General features: G+C 39.1%; 2 protein-coding genes across 2 annotated transcripts in view; one reads left to right on the top strand and one right to left on the bottom strand.

Moving 5' to 3' along the window:
- Positions 1 to 6,826, bottom strand: part of LOC107754648 (signal peptide, CUB and EGF-like domain-containing protein 2) — a 23,658-nt gene extending 16,832 nt beyond the window's left edge. Inside the window, exons 1-6 of the mRNA XM_016571187.1 lie at positions 6,623 to 6,826; positions 6,135 to 6,257; positions 5,746 to 5,871; positions 5,372 to 5,506; positions 3,445 to 3,570; positions 3,226 to 3,342 (exon numbers count right to left, since the gene is read on the bottom strand). Coding sequence (XP_016426673.1) covers positions 3,226 to 3,342; positions 3,445 to 3,570; positions 5,372 to 5,506; positions 5,746 to 5,871; positions 6,135 to 6,257; positions 6,623 to 6,710 — 715 coding nt within the window. The 5' untranslated portion in view covers positions 6,711 to 6,826. The remainder of the gene's footprint in view (positions 1 to 3,225; positions 3,343 to 3,444; positions 3,571 to 5,371; positions 5,507 to 5,745; positions 5,872 to 6,134; positions 6,258 to 6,622) is intronic.
- Positions 6,827 to 7,324: 498 nt separating this feature from the next.
- Positions 7,325 to 15,290, top strand: part of LOC107754672 (probable RNA polymerase II nuclear localization protein SLC7A6OS) — a 10,927-nt gene continuing 2,961 nt past the window's right edge. The window contains exons 1-5 of the mRNA XM_016571215.1: positions 7,325 to 7,400; positions 7,471 to 7,675; positions 12,620 to 12,934; positions 13,613 to 13,816; positions 14,267 to 14,399. Coding sequence (XP_016426701.1) covers positions 7,481 to 7,675; positions 12,620 to 12,934; positions 13,613 to 13,816; positions 14,267 to 14,399 — 847 coding nt within the window. The 5' untranslated portion in view covers positions 7,325 to 7,400; positions 7,471 to 7,480. The remainder of the gene's footprint in view (positions 7,401 to 7,470; positions 7,676 to 12,619; positions 12,935 to 13,612; positions 13,817 to 14,266; positions 14,400 to 15,290) is intronic.

Genomic DNA, 15,290 nt, shown 5'->3' with positions numbered 1-15,290 from the left:
GCGAAGGTCCGCGTTCGTCACTCAGTCAGTTTCTGGACTATGCTCTGTTGACTGTTGGTTTATCGTTCACTCACTCGTGTAATGGCGGCTGCACTAGAGCACGCTCACAAAATGGCGGCGACAGCGGAGCCTGATCGCAAAAAGGCGGACACAACAGTGCCTCGTTATGTCACAGCTGCCAATCATGAATCAAGTCAAGTCACAGTAGATCTTCATGAGTCTAGTCAGGTCACGTTGATCTTCATGAATCAGGTCACGCCTCCGCTGAACTTCTAGAGTCTTGTCATGTCTCAGCTGAACTTCCAGAGCCTCGTCACATCTCAGCTGAACTTCCAGAGTCTCGTCACATCACAGCTGATCATCCAGAGTCACGTCACATCACAGCTGATCATCCAGAGTCACGTCACATCACAGCTGATCATCCAGAGTCACGTCACATCACAGCTGATCATCCAGAGTCACGTCACATCACAGCTGATCTTCCAGATTCACGTCACATCACAGCTTATCATCCAGAGTCACGTCATAGCACGTCTGTTCGCTGAGAGTCCTGTCACTTCTTGTCTGTTGCACCCAGATCCTCAAGGACTGTTCTTCAGTATCCCAGACTGGCAAGGAACCGTTGATGAACGCTGTACCTGTCCAGCTAAGGAGAATGTTAATGAACTCTACCTGTTTCCTGATGTTACTACTGTAGAACCTCCAGAGGTGGCGGCATCCGCTGCAGAACCTCCAGAGGTGTCAGTGGTATCCATCTATGAACTCTCTGCCTGTCTTATCACGGCTATGGAGGCCGTCTGTGGAGAACCGGCCGAGGAGGCCATCTCTGAACTCTCGTCCTGTTCTGAACCAGCCATGGGGGTTGATTGCGAACTGTCTGTCACAGCCAAAAAACCTGCCTATGAACCCTTAACCCTGCCTGTCATGAGCCCTGAAACTATAAATGCACCCCATGTCTTTCCCGTCAACCCTGTCACTGCCATAGAGACCATCCAGGAACTATCTGCTTGTTCTGTTTCCCCAAGTGTATCTAATCCTGAACTATCGGTCTTGCCAGTTTCAGTCAGTGAGCCAGTTTGTGAACTGTCTTCTTGTCCAGTTTCAGTCAGTGAGCCTGTTTGTGAACTGTCTTCTTGTCCAGTTTCAGTCAATAAGCCAGATTTGGAACTGTCTGCCCATTCAGTTGTCACCAAGGAAAATATTGTTGAACTTGTTGAACGTTTCCTGCCTCGGTCCTTGAGTCCGTATGTGCTCTGTCTGTTTCTTGTGTCTCAGTTTTCCCTAGTTCCCAGACTCTGCCGTGGTGGTCTTCTGCTCTGTCCGCTCCACCGTGGTGGTCTTCTGCTCCGCCTGTTCCGTCTGCTCCGCTGTGGTGGTCTTCTGCTCCGTCTGCTCCGCCGTGGCTGTCTGTGTTGTCTGTCTCTGCTCTCCCTAGGTCATGGTCTCTGCCATGGTCTCCTGATCAGTCTGGCTCTTCATGGTGGTCTTCTGCTCCGTCTGCTCCTCCGTGGTGGTCTTCTTCTTCGTCTGCTCCTCCGTGGTGGTCTCCTGCTACGTCTGCTCCGGCCTGGTGGTCCTTCGCTCCTCCGTGGTGGCCTTCTGTTCCATCTGCTCCGCCGTGGTGGTCTTCTGCTCCGCCTGTTCCGTCTGCTCCGCCGTGGTCTGCTGTCTTGCTTTGGTGGTCTTCTGCTCCGCCGTGGTGGTCTGCTGCTCCGTCTGCTCTGTCGTGGTGGTCCTCAGTTCCACCCATACTGCCGGATCTGTCCTGGTTTCCTGCTTCAGCCTGGGTACCCTACTCTGCCCTAGTCTCCGGTCCCTTCACTTCCACATGGACCTGGCCCTCCGTCCCTCCCCCTGTACCGCCTCTGCTCCATCGCCCTCCTGGATTATATTGAGATAGGAGCGTCCGCTCCTTGGGGGGGGGCGCGGCGCTATGTCACGAATCTGGTCTATGAACTTCCGTTCACTCACCACCAGAGGTCACCCGCTCACTACATGGACTCTCACACTACACAGACTGTTACACTATACCCTGGACTACATTTCCATCACCCACTGCACTGATGAACTGAGCTCTCCATTTACATGTAGTAATATAACTACTTTATATTTTGAAAGTAATTTTTCTTCAGCAGGGTTGCATTAAACTGATCAAAAGTGACAGACATATACATTGTTAAAAAATTTATTTCAAATAAGCATTGTTCCTGGAATCCAGGGGGGGAAAAAAATCGTTTTTCACCATTGATAATAAGAAGAAATGTTACTTGAGCACCAAATCAGCATATTAAAGTGATTTCTGAAAGATCATGTTACAATGAAGAATGGATTAACGGCTCCTGAAAATTCAGCTTTCCCATCACAGGAATATATAATATAATACATTATAATTATATTGAATATATATTAAAATAGAAAACAGTTATTCTGCATTGTAATAATATTTCACAATATTACTGTATTTACAATCAAATAAACGCATCCTTAGTAAACATAAGAGATTCACATTTTTAAACTTCTGACCCCAAACTTTTGAACATTAGTGTATATATAATAGCAGTTATTATATAAATAAATTTATGCATACTACAAATATTGTTGGCTTTGAAAGCTATTTGAATGCTAAATAAATTTAATTAATATGTACAGTGAACGACAGTGTATAAGATGCAGGAACAGTATCAATTGCATCTAAAGCAGGAGACTGTTTATCACATTTTGCTGTAATGTTTCTCCCTCTGGCATCACAGAGTGCAATCGAACCTGATAAGCAACCACACCGATAAATACACCTTTTCATAAACAAAATACATCTATAACAGCAAACCAATTGCAGGCAAAGAGACCTCCCTGACTGCTTGACTGACTCTGTCCTAACCACTGTGGCGCTGTGTTGTAGTGTTCACAGATACATAAAGATTGTCATGTTCTATGCTTCAGGACAATCAAGAAGAGCAGAAGCAAAATCATAGACAATGCCGACAGAACGTAGAGAGACAACGATAACTACAGACCCCACACACACAGCCTGCAGGCTCCAGCTGTACTTCCTCATTATCAGATAGAGCGTGTGTTTGTGTCTGAATGAGAGATCTCTATCTCTACCTTCGCACATAAGTAGATAAAATATAGATCAGCTTAAAATACCTGCCAAGAGATCATCATAAACACTAGCTGGAGAAGTGGGTTGGGACAAAAGCTTTAGAACTAGTAAAGTAGCCTTACCTACACAGGTTCTGCCATCTGCGTGCAGGGTGTACCTGACATGACACCTGCAGATGGGCCTCTGCTCGGTGTCCTCACAGATGTGCTGGCAGCCCCCGTTGCCATGGTTACAGGTCACTATGCAACACAACACAAACAGTATCACATCAACAGCTCCAGTGAGACGCCCTGTGGTATTTCTCAGCTTAATGGTGGGTCAGAAATGCCATTCACACGTACAGATGCAGCCCCGCTGGTTGTTGGCCAGCTCGAAACCCGGCCGGCACTCACAGGCCACACCACCTTTGGGTGTTTCCTTGCAGAAGTGAGCACAGCCATGTTCTTTATTCATGCAGCTCAGGCCTTCTGTGAAGAAGAGATACAGTCAGAGAGCCTGAAACACTTCGTTTTGGTATTACATAAACGTACTGATATTTTAAAGAAATATTTGGGGATAAATATAAATTAAGATCTATCTGCAGCATCTATGGCATACTGTTGATTACCATAGAAAACAACCCTCAGTTTGTATTTAATTGAATATTCCTTTAATGACATAATGAAGGGATAGTTCTCCCAAAAATAAAAATACTCCCATGATTTACTCACCATCATGTCAGTCCAAACTTTTGACTTTCTTTCTGGAACACAAAAGAAGATATTTTGAAGAAAGCTGGTAACCAAACAGTTTTGGCGACCATTGACTTCCAAAAAAAAAAAAAACACTGAGACATTTCTCAAAATATCTTCTTTTATGAAATAAAGTCATACATATTTGGAACGACATGAGTGAGCATTTTTATTTTTTTTATTTTTGGGTGAACAATCCCTTTAACATCAAATCTGTTCTATTTTATCTATAGGCTATACATAATAAAATAATCACATTACTTTTATGCAGATTTTAAGAAAATAAACATAATAATGAAAGGAAAATACATTGATTTGATCAACATTCAAGGCCAATTAAGACATAAACCCTGTGCAGCTCTGTGTTTTTCATAGTAAGTGTTTCAGTATGGACTATACATCCCTAATAAAGTTAATGGCTACATTAGTTCATCTTTACATTACTAATCAGTTTCAGGAAAAAAATCTGAGGAAACACTAATCAGGGGAAAAAAATATCCAAACACTTGAAAATTCTTTTCAAATTCAACGCCATTTACTTCCACACACCCTGACCTGACATCAATAGCGGGTCTATGGGTCAGTGTAGAGGGCCGGTTTCCTCCCATTCATTCTGCAGCTCAGTGGATGTGCTGATAGGATTTAGCAAGTTTACCCAGAGAAAGCAAATGGGGTGGAAAGCCTTGCAAACCTTAGCTCAATTTACCAAGGAGAAAACAATACTCGCAGCTGAGAAGATACAGACACATAAAAAGGTTTTTTATTATCATCTATGACACAGGCCACAAAGCCCTGAGTGTTGCAGTTATTAACTTGTTTTGTTCCTCTGAACATAGGGCTCCCTTTCCCACAGCATGGGCCCTTTGGAACTGAACGCCTATAGATAATGCCCTGGAGAGGGAACCCAACTTAAAAGCTGTCATTCGCCATTGTGCTGTCAATCATGATCTTATGTGAGAACATTTAGAAATTAGATTGGCTTTCCTTTGCACTTATCCCTGACTTAGCACACTGAGACCTCTGCACATACACAAAACAAGCCTTTCTTCATGCACTTTTGACATCCAAGTTCAGAAAAATGTCCATTACGAGATTTGGACCTGCGCATTTATGAACCATGACCATATGGTGTCTTTAACCCTGACATGTCCTGGTCAGGATTTCTAAATGGTCTCAAATGTTTTGGCTCTGTTTTCTTATAGACATGTTCTCTACAGTCCTCATACATTATATATACACATGTATTTGTATTGCTTCGACCGTTCTATGTAGATCCCACCTTCTCACACACCACAATTGGTCGATTATGTCAAAGCCTGCAAGCTACTGGTCAAACTACATTTCAGGCATTACCTTCTGCAAGTATGAAAACAATAGAAAAACAAAGCCAAAATCCAGACATTTCAGGCAATTTAGAAAGCCAGGCTGGGAAAAATAAGATGTATGGTGACCCTATTATACTGTATATTCATTGTTCAGTATGATGGTGAACATGGTAGACTGAGCCATTAAATGTTTGTTAAAGACAGTAGCTCACCCACGGAGCGATGGATGCACGTGTGTTGATTGTCACTCAGGAAAAAGCCTTCCTTGCAGCGGCACTCATAGCTTCCCATGGTGTTGACACATACATGCTGACAGCCACCATTGTTGAAGACACATTCATCCACATCTAGAGACAGAGTGTGTTAAAGCACTGATAATGACATCACAAAACAGCACATTTCCATATATACAACAACTTCATTTGATAAGATTTGGTTATTTTCTAGAACAAACATACTCAGTGGAAATGAGTGAATTCTGTTCTAAAGCACTTGTTGTATGTAGTGGGAATAACTCATCCCATACGATCATTCATTTATACCTCTCACACATGTATACGTGATTTCTTTGTGAATTTGTACTTACCGAGACAGTTGTGTCCATCATGTGCCAAATGAAACCCATCAAGGCAAGTACAGCGGTAATTGCCAGGTATGTTGTTACATTCGTGTACACAGCCACCATTGTATTCCAGATCACATTCGTCAATGTCTAGGAAATGGAAAAGAAATCAAGTTTGTAATTTCTAAATTATAGGGGCATTGACCTTCCAATACAACAGCATAACACTTTAAAATGTTAAAGACCGATTTGAAAGAAAGCATGCAACAAAAAACTACTAAAAAATGAATAATTGAAATACTCAAGTTGCATACTGTGTGTACAGTGCTTGTATACAATAATTAAAAAGTGAGGTTTTCCAGATTACAGGGGAGACCACAGTCTGGTTAAATGAATTGAAAGGTAGCGGTTACCTTCACAATGTTTCCCGTCCCCTTTAAAGCCTGTTTTACAAGTGCACTTGTATGAAGTTGGGGTATTTTGACAAATAGCATCAATGTGACAGGCATCGCTTCCGTCTGCACACTGATCTGAACCTGTGTATCACAAATACAACACGAGACTTTACTGTAAACATTGCTGACTTTACACTGCAGTGTACTAATGAACTGCAAAAATATTGGTTTCTTGTAAATAAACTTAACTATTGTTGCGACTGTAGTTATTACTGCAGAAGGCGTAACGTTTTAAACACGGATACTGTAATATAGGCTAAATTGATACTGAAAAAGTAAAAAATGTCAGGAAAAATATGAACGCATTTTAAAATATCTGTTTAGTTCTTACAGAAAAGCAGAAAAACAAATGGTATCAAAACAAAGGGAGGTAAACAAGTCGCAAAAACGTGCAAATTGAAATTGCGTGTGTAGAGCATCGCGTGTAACAAAGTGAAGACTCTTACCAGTGCTGTGAGGAAGTGCGGCGCTTTGGCGACTATTTAACAAGAGCAAAAACAAACAGAGGAGCAGTGCAGTCCAAACAGCTCCCATGGTGATCGTTTCAGAGTATAGGGTCGAACTCAAAAACACGCGTTTACTCTAACACGAGTGTCCCACTCATTTTCATCCGCACTTCGTCAGTGGATTCGCGCTTGTGAGCGCTTCAACAGAAGATGTGTGCAACAGAGCGAGTGCGCGCGTGTGTGTGTGTTTGAAAGAGAGCCTTTTCTGTCTCTCTCCATGATTCTGTGTGTCGGGGGATGGGGGTGTGAGCGCATTCACACAGAAGTGTTTCTTTTATTGATCTCCAAGAGCCCATGTCTACTCCGGACTGAATCGATTTTAATGTCACAGAATAAAATAGGACCAAGAAAAAGTAGGATGTAATAGATTACAAACTCAAGATTAGGCTCAGCATAGCACATTCCCTTGTAATACATTAATTTGTAGTAAATTAGAGTAGATTAGTATTATAGCAGTTTATACTGGAAACATTTGTGTGGTCTACCTTAAAACTACACAATTTCATTTACCGTATGGTTGATGATTCTTCCATTAAAGGGGTCATATGATGCTTTTTTAAAGATCGTTATTTTGTGTATTTGGTGTAACAGAATATGTTGACATGCTTTAATGTTCAAAAAACACATTATTTTTCTTCCATAATGTGACGTTCACGGAAGAGAAAACCGCCAAAGGAGAAAAACGAGTGAAAAGGAAGAAAGAAAAGCTACAGTGCAGGTTGTTGTTGTCATTGGCAGGCTCGTGTACTTGTTTGTCTGTCATCTTAAATCGCTCTTTGGTGACACAGCATACCCGAAATGGACCCGAGCACGACTATTCTGCGGGTGAAGAGGAAGAGAGGTACCGATCCGGCGGACACGCTGCTGCTGGCCTGTAAGCGGATCCGTCCGGAGGCCACTGCGGCTCAACCCAGCGATGAAAGTGAACCAGAACCACAGGAGCCCAAGATAGAGAACTCTGTGTTCAAGCTGGTGGCCACCGTGGTGTCACAGGTAATGTCTGAACGGCATCCGCTGTGCCGTCAATTGTCAGGAGAAACGAGCTCTAGTGGTCTGTGAGATTGTATTGTTTTCGGTGGTCTTTTTTATTATTAATTAATGCCAAGGTACCAAAGATATAAGTACAGAAATATCAAAATTGTGTACAAAGAAGTGACATTACAAGCAAAGCACCGTTTATACATGTATATAACAATAAATAAATAAATAATACAACACAAAAGCTTTAGCAAAATAAATTAAAAAGATGAAACAAGTTTACTGTTTTATAAGCTTTAAGATTCTTGGAAGATGAAATAGTCTATAGGATATACTGTTGAACCTCTTTTTTAACAATAATAAATAAAGGATTTAGATTTTTTGAATTTACTTCGGTGAATATAAAATTTTGCAAGAAGTAATAATAGGTTAATAATAATAAAGGATTCATTAATTTTATCTTTTTGTGTATTAAAGAAGCCAAACAGTACATCCTTTAAAAACAAAGAGAAACCCGGCAGCACATTGTGAATAATAACATAAGAAAATTCAATACAAAATAGCTGTGTGAGGACAGTCCCAGAAGATATGAATATCAGTTTCATTAGGGGCACTGCAGAAAGAACAGCTTGTATCTATGTCTGATTTAAAGCTTTTCAAAAACACTTTAGCTGGATAAAATCTGTGTAAGAGTTTGAATGAGATTTCTCTAACCTTGTTAGTTAATATATATTTCAAAGACAGAGTCCATACTTCTTTCCAATCAATATGGTCAACCGAATTCTTTCAATAAGACACCACATATGGAATTGTCACAAGCTCCTTTTGAAAAAGCGATCTAATTTTATAGTTATGTGATGAAGGATGTGACAAAAAGTATAGTTTTCCATCTAGGATTTCAAATGGGTCTAAAGAAATGGGTAAAGTGCTGGATGATCGAACAGGTTCCTTTAAAAGCATAACTCCTTTAGGAATAGCATCCATGACAATAACAATTTTTTTCGGAGTTACTGGAAAATCAAATTGACATAAAAATTCTTCATAACTTAAAATAAGACCTGAGTTAAGTTCTCAAGCCAATTACTAAAAAACAAAGATTTACTCTTATATACACATACAATATCTTGATTGTTCCTAATGAAGTACCGGTGAGGGGAGAAATTGTGCTTCAAGATTATTGACCATGCAAGTAATGCCTGTTTATGAAATTTAGATAAATTGTAAGGGATTCTAGCAATATTATAATTACAGATCAATAGGAAAGGGAGACCCCCTCATTTAGAAAAGAAATAATTGGGGATAAAATTCCAGATTGAATTTGGATCACACGTAAACTGCCTAATCCAATTAATTTTGAAAGTGTTGTTCAAAGAAGAGAAATCAAGGAAATTCAACCCACCATACTCGTATGTGTTAATTATTACAGACTTCTTAACAACATGGATTTTGTTTTTCCAAACAAAATTAAACCGGATTTTATCAACTGATTACAGATTTTGTTGTCCACATATAAAGAGAGTGCAGCACACGTAAGCCTGGAGATGCCCTCTGCCTTAGCAAGCAGTACTCTGCCTCTCAAGGCCAAGTCTCTCTGCAACCATGTGTTGAATCTTCTTTGAGCTTTTATTATAACAGGGTCAAAGTTTAAGGTACATCTCTTATCTTGATTTTTAGTAATCACCGTGCCTAAATATGTAATTTCAGATTTAACTGAAATATTATAAATAGTGGGTGCTGTGCAATTTTTAATAGACATTAATTCACATTTACTTATGTTTAGATTAAGACCTGAAGCTTCAGAGAAACGTTTTATATAATTAATTGCTATATGGATTTGGGAAACATCTCTGAAAAATAAGGTGGTGTCATCTGCTAGTTGACTAATAAATATTTCTCGATCTGCTATAAAGGTACATCTCTTATCTTGATTTTTAGTAATCACCGTGCCTAAATATGTAATTTCAGATTTAACTGAAATATTATAAATAGTGGGTGCTGTGCAATTTTTAATAGACATTAATTCACATTTACTTATGTTTAGATTAAGACCTGAAGCTTCAGAGAAACGTTTTATATAATTAATTGCTATATGGATTTGGGAAACATCTCTGAAAAATAAGGTGGTGTCATCTGCTAGTTGACTAATAAATATTTCTCGATCTGCTATACGGATACCTCGAATACCGCTTCATAAAACAAACACTGACAGTAGCTGCACACAAAGAAGAAATAGATGGGGAGAAATAGGACACCCTTGTCTGCCATGCTATAATATAATCGAAGAGCTTCCATTATTGTAAAGAGTTTTAATTACTCTGCAAAACATATCCCCAAAACCAAATATATGTAATGACTTAATAATAAATTGGTGCTCTAAAGCAGTGTTTCCCAACCGGGGTGCCGTCTGTCGAGAGCAGGGGTGCCGTGTAAAAAATCCTTTTTTAATATTCTTAAATTGCTAAAATGTTCAAAAAAGCATCTATTATATAATATCCATTTCTGATGTCGCCAATAATTAGAGATGCACCGAAATTTCGGCTGCCGAAAATCTAGTTTTTAGCTGTTGTATCGAAGAAGTACTTAGTGTTCTTTAAATAAAATAAAATAAAATAAAATATTTTTTTTTTTTGCTCATCCAAAAAAATTACCCGATCTGGTGAATCAAATTCCGTAATACAATCCAAACCGTGAGTCGGGGATCCATTGCACCCCTGCTCTCTCGACTTGTTATTTGAAGGAAAAATACAATCACAGAAGTTTTTGATCCTGCTGATTTGTCCACAGTGAAGTTCAGCTTAAGTCTTTTTTTTTAATTCAGGCTAGTTAAATTCATTCTGGGGCTACCAAAATCTGAAGAATGCCTGCCTGAAGTGCTACCAGGGATTTTGAGAATTTTGCATTCTGAATTTTGTACATTAAGGTAGTGTTTCCCAACCGGGGTGTCGTCTGTCGAGAGCAGGGGTGCCGTGTAAAAAATCCTTTTTTAATATTTTTTAATTGCTAAAATGTTCAAAAAAGCAGCTATTATATAATATCCATTTCTAATGTCGCCAATAATTAGAGATGTACCGAAATTCCGGCTGCCGAAAATGAGTTCACCGCTCAGGATTCACTTTCACGTGGTGTGACGCTCTGTATGATCCCGCTCTATGCGTGTGTGTGTTATGCGCTCAGTCGCTCGCGGCCCATGTGAGTGCTCCACTCATATACCGTTCATGCTCATCGGAACAGCAAAGTCCACTCAGAAATCAAGCTGACAGGAAACATCTCTGTAGTACAGTATTGTTTCTGTCTGCAATAGCCCTACTGTGTTGTAACATGGTGTGGTATATGGGCAACTCTGGTAACGCTGCCCTCTCATTCATTGATCTGCTAACCGCTATGTTATGCTCATGTGTCCTCTGATGATAATAGCTTTCTAGGATTAAACATTATTTGGATAATTGGTAAAATTTGTTAAAAAGAAATCTCTTAATAGCCCTACTGTGTGTTAGACCTACCTGAAAAACTAAAAAGCAATTTATTTCATTTGTAGGCCTATCGTGATTTTTTTTTTATTTGTGCTATCATTAGTAATTTCTTTATTTGTTCTTATTTTATTATTAACTGCTTAGCCTCCTTGTCATTTTTTATTCACTTCAAAGTTTTAAATCAAGCTATCTTGTGCTACTGCAACAAAATTACCCAGCTGTAAAATCAAAACTTTGTTTAATTACCATTATAACTAGCTATCTCACAATGTTTACATATGAATAAAGGCCTACATTAAAATCTGTCATATAAATTGGTCTCTTAGAAATTAGCCTACTGATTGCCACCATTGATAGACACATTTCTTTTTATAATATTAAAAATATCTGTATGACATTATATTCTGCAGTTCTTCCCTGTTGTACCGAATATCTATACTTTTCAAATTATCATATCGAAGTTAGAAATTCAAATATTGTGACAAAATTAATTTTGTAGGGTGCCACAAGTTTGTTAAAATTTCCAAAGGGTGCCGCGACTGAAAAAAGGTTAGGAAACACTGCTCTAAAGAATCGAAAGCCTTATAGAAATCTAAGAAAAGAATGCTGTCCTCCTGTATCAAGTCTGAATCAACTTTATATTATTAACAATGTGTGTCTTGTTCAAAAAGCCAGATTGTGTCTCATCTATTACAGAACCCAGTGCAGATTTTAGTCTTTTAGTAAATACAGGAGCTACAATTTTATAATCATTTTTAAGCAGATAAACGGGACGCCAATTGTTAATTAAAAGTAAATCTTTTTTGGGTTTCGGAATTAAAGTAATTAAGCCTTGAGTGAGAGTCGGGGGGAGAGCCTCATTCTGTATGCTTTCTTCAGAAGCCTTAAGTAAAAAAGGAGACCATTCTTTAGAGAATTGTTTATAGAACTCTGCAGTAAGCCCGTCCGTTCCGGGAGATTTATTGTTTTTAAGTTCTTTAATTGAGTTACTAACTTCTGATAAAGTAATTTCACTATCACAGAGGTTTCTGTCATTTCTTGAGGTAGTCTTGCAATTTTTAAAAGACTCCAGAAAAGTACGGGCTGCCTCTTCAGAATATTTTTTTTATAAAGATTACTGTAAAATTTAGCACATTGTTTTCGGTAGTCATTGATGATGCGTTATGACGTCATGACTTGCGAGCGCACAAGTCAATGTGCTTCTTTTTGTGTGTGTGTGTTTTCCTCTTGTTTGTTACATGTTAACTTTTCTTTAATGTTCTCATGAGGGTGTTTGTATAACTTAATTTTCTTTTATATAAAAGTGTGCTGGTAAAAATTGTTTATTGTTAGTAAAATTCAACTATTATACTTAATGTTCTCCATTGCAGACCTTAGGTGTATTGAAAGATTTATGCAAGTGCTGTGGTTAAATCTGTATGACCATAATTCTTGTCTGTGTTATTGTCATTGGCTATTATAGTCTAATGTATGTCAGTTTTCTTTACAGGATGCTCCGGTACAGCCACATGTCCGTGAGGCTATGGCTCGCCCACGTCTGGCCCATCATGCCTTGCGGCCATCCCAAGGAAGCACTCAGAGGATCATCGGTGATCTGCGCAGTGTCAAATGGAGCACCAGGCGAGAGGAACGGTACCGGATCCTCTCCAGCCACCGGGCCGGACTACCGGCAGAGCCTGCTCCTGCAAGAGGAGGAGAGGAGAACAATGACAGCCAAACAGAGAGCCGTGATGGCCTGTCTTTGGGAGAAGTGCAAGTGTTTGATATTTTGCATGAAGAGGAGGATGTTAAGATGCCTGGCAAGGTAAAGCCAAAAAATGTTTTCTCAGTCAACTTCATGTAGTATACATCTTGAATCATTTTTGTATATTGAATGTACATTTTGGTTACTTTGCCCTTTACCAACTCATTTAAGAAAATGTTCACAAGTAGAGATGCACCGATCGATCGGCCAGGGATCGGAATCGGACGATTTTCCTCATGATCGGCCCGGATCGGTGATCGGTCGGTCAGTCTCACTTCTTTCCGATTCCGAGCCGATCCGTTTTGTTACCAGTGGCACAGGCAATAACATCAGCCGCGCATTCTCACTCTCTTCTCTCCGATGACCCCTTCTTTCTCACACACGTCTCATTCGCTCCGGTTAAATAGTGCTTGTATTGCCCTTTATTTTAGTCATTAGGTTTCGCGCTTCTACCAAAAGCGCACGCACCATCACTGATCTATATTAGTGGAGCGCACAAGCCGCGCTCAGTCTCAGAAGAGAAAATCGGAATCGGCAAAAATCGGTATCGGCAGATCACACTAACAAAAAATCGGCCAAGAAAATTGCAATCAGTGCATCTCTATTCACAAGTTTTATCAATTTATTTTGTAAGAATGTCTGCACAATTTACATTGGTCTTCAAAAGCATCAACTTATGTATGACTTTTTAATCCCCTTATTAAACTGACCAAAAATATAATTGTTCTTTTTCCCCAGACTGTGTCTGACCCGGAGACAATCCTGTGTAACTCTGTGAAGATGATTCGTGAGAAGCTGAGCGTGTCGGGTGATGGGCTCGGTACTGAACATCGAGAGAAAGAGGACGATTACGTGTATGACTTGTACTACCAGGAGACGGCCGCACCAGGCTGGATCCAAGACATTCTGTCTGTCAGACCCTACACACGAGAGGGAGAGCTGGTTAGTTGTAGTGTTATTTTAGTATTATTTATATACTGTTATAGTTTTTATTAATTATGTTTTTGTATTAGCTTTTGTTTTTTATATTTTCAATTTTAGTCTCATTTTTTGTCATTATTATTTTTTTTTTATATTACAATTTAGTTTATTTCTTAGTTTTAGTTGACATTTAGTTTATATCCAGTTAGTGATTTTAGTGCTTCAACTTAAAATTAGTTCAGTTAGTTAGCAAGCAGCATTTCTAATTTCTGTTTAGTTTTTTTCATCTAATACTTAAATTGTTTAATTTGAGCATAATTCCAATTAAATGCTTTTTTTTACAGTTTTAGTTTTAATAAATTTTAATGATAATAACCCTGGCTAGTAGAAAATCTCTGACACATTTTTACTTGGATTTCATTTGTTTTGTTTTGTTTTTTGTTTTTGATTTTCCTCTTTTCAAATACACAGGTCCCTGATGAAGTGGCCTTGGAGGAAGAGGTGTATGAAGATGAGGATGATGAGAATGCTGAAACCAACTGGAGAAATGACTACCCAGATGAGAGCAGTGAGGATGGCAGTGATGCAGAGGAGCGTTATGGAGGTCATACATCTAAGCTATATATTTTTTTTTCTCTCAGGCCCATCATTTTTGAATATTTTTTTAGGTTACACTTTATTTTAAGGTGTCCTTGTTACAGTGTAATTCTACATTTAAGTGCTGAGTAATATTAATTAACTACATGTACTTACTATGTGGTTAGGGTTAGGATTAGGGTTTGGCTTAGGGTTACTTGCATGTAATTATGCATAATTAATTGTTATAATAATAGTAAGTACGTGTAACAAGGACACCTTCAAATAAAGTGTTACCATTTTTAAAGGTTAATTTTGCTCGATTTCTTTAAAAAAAATTATAAATAAATAAATAAAACAAGGAACAAAGCAAATAGCTTCTTATTAAAGAGTATAGTTTGCAGTTGAATCGGCTTATGATGTATATTATAACAGCCAATACTATGTCATGATTCTAAAAAGAGCATAATATTGTGGTTTAAAGTAAAACATTTGTCAGAATCAGAAAGAGCTTTATTGCCAAGTGTGTTTACACACACAAGGAATTTGTCTTGGTGACAGGAGCTTCCAGTACAGAAAGTACAGACATAGTGCAAACATTCATATAATTTAAGGTAAGGAACCTGAATGACTCCACTGCAGTCACAGTGCTGTCGTGGGTGGGGGGGGGGGGGGTGCAGGGGGGTTTCTCCTGAAGTCCACTATCATCTCCACTGTTTTGAGTTTGTTGAGTTCCAAGTTGTTAAGACTGCACCAGACAGCCAGCTGCTCAAACTCTTGTCTGTAAGCAGACTCCTCAATTCCTGGATGAGGCCGATGACGTGTCATCCGTCCGCAAACTTCAGGAGCTTGACAGAGGGGTCTTAGAGGTGCAGTCATTCGTGTAGAGAGAGAAGAGCAGTGGGGAGAGTACACATCC

This window comes from Sinocyclocheilus rhinocerous, unplaced genomic scaffold, assembly GCF_001515625.1.
Source record: "Sinocyclocheilus rhinocerous isolate Xijiao unplaced genomic scaffold, SAMN03320098_v1.1 scaffold742, whole genome shotgun sequence".
Classification (NCBI taxonomy): Eukaryota; Metazoa; Chordata; class Actinopteri; order Cypriniformes; family Cyprinidae; genus Sinocyclocheilus; species Sinocyclocheilus rhinocerous.
The sequence above is the reverse complement of the archived record's forward strand: the minus strand, read 5'-3'. Positions and strand labels throughout refer to the sequence as shown.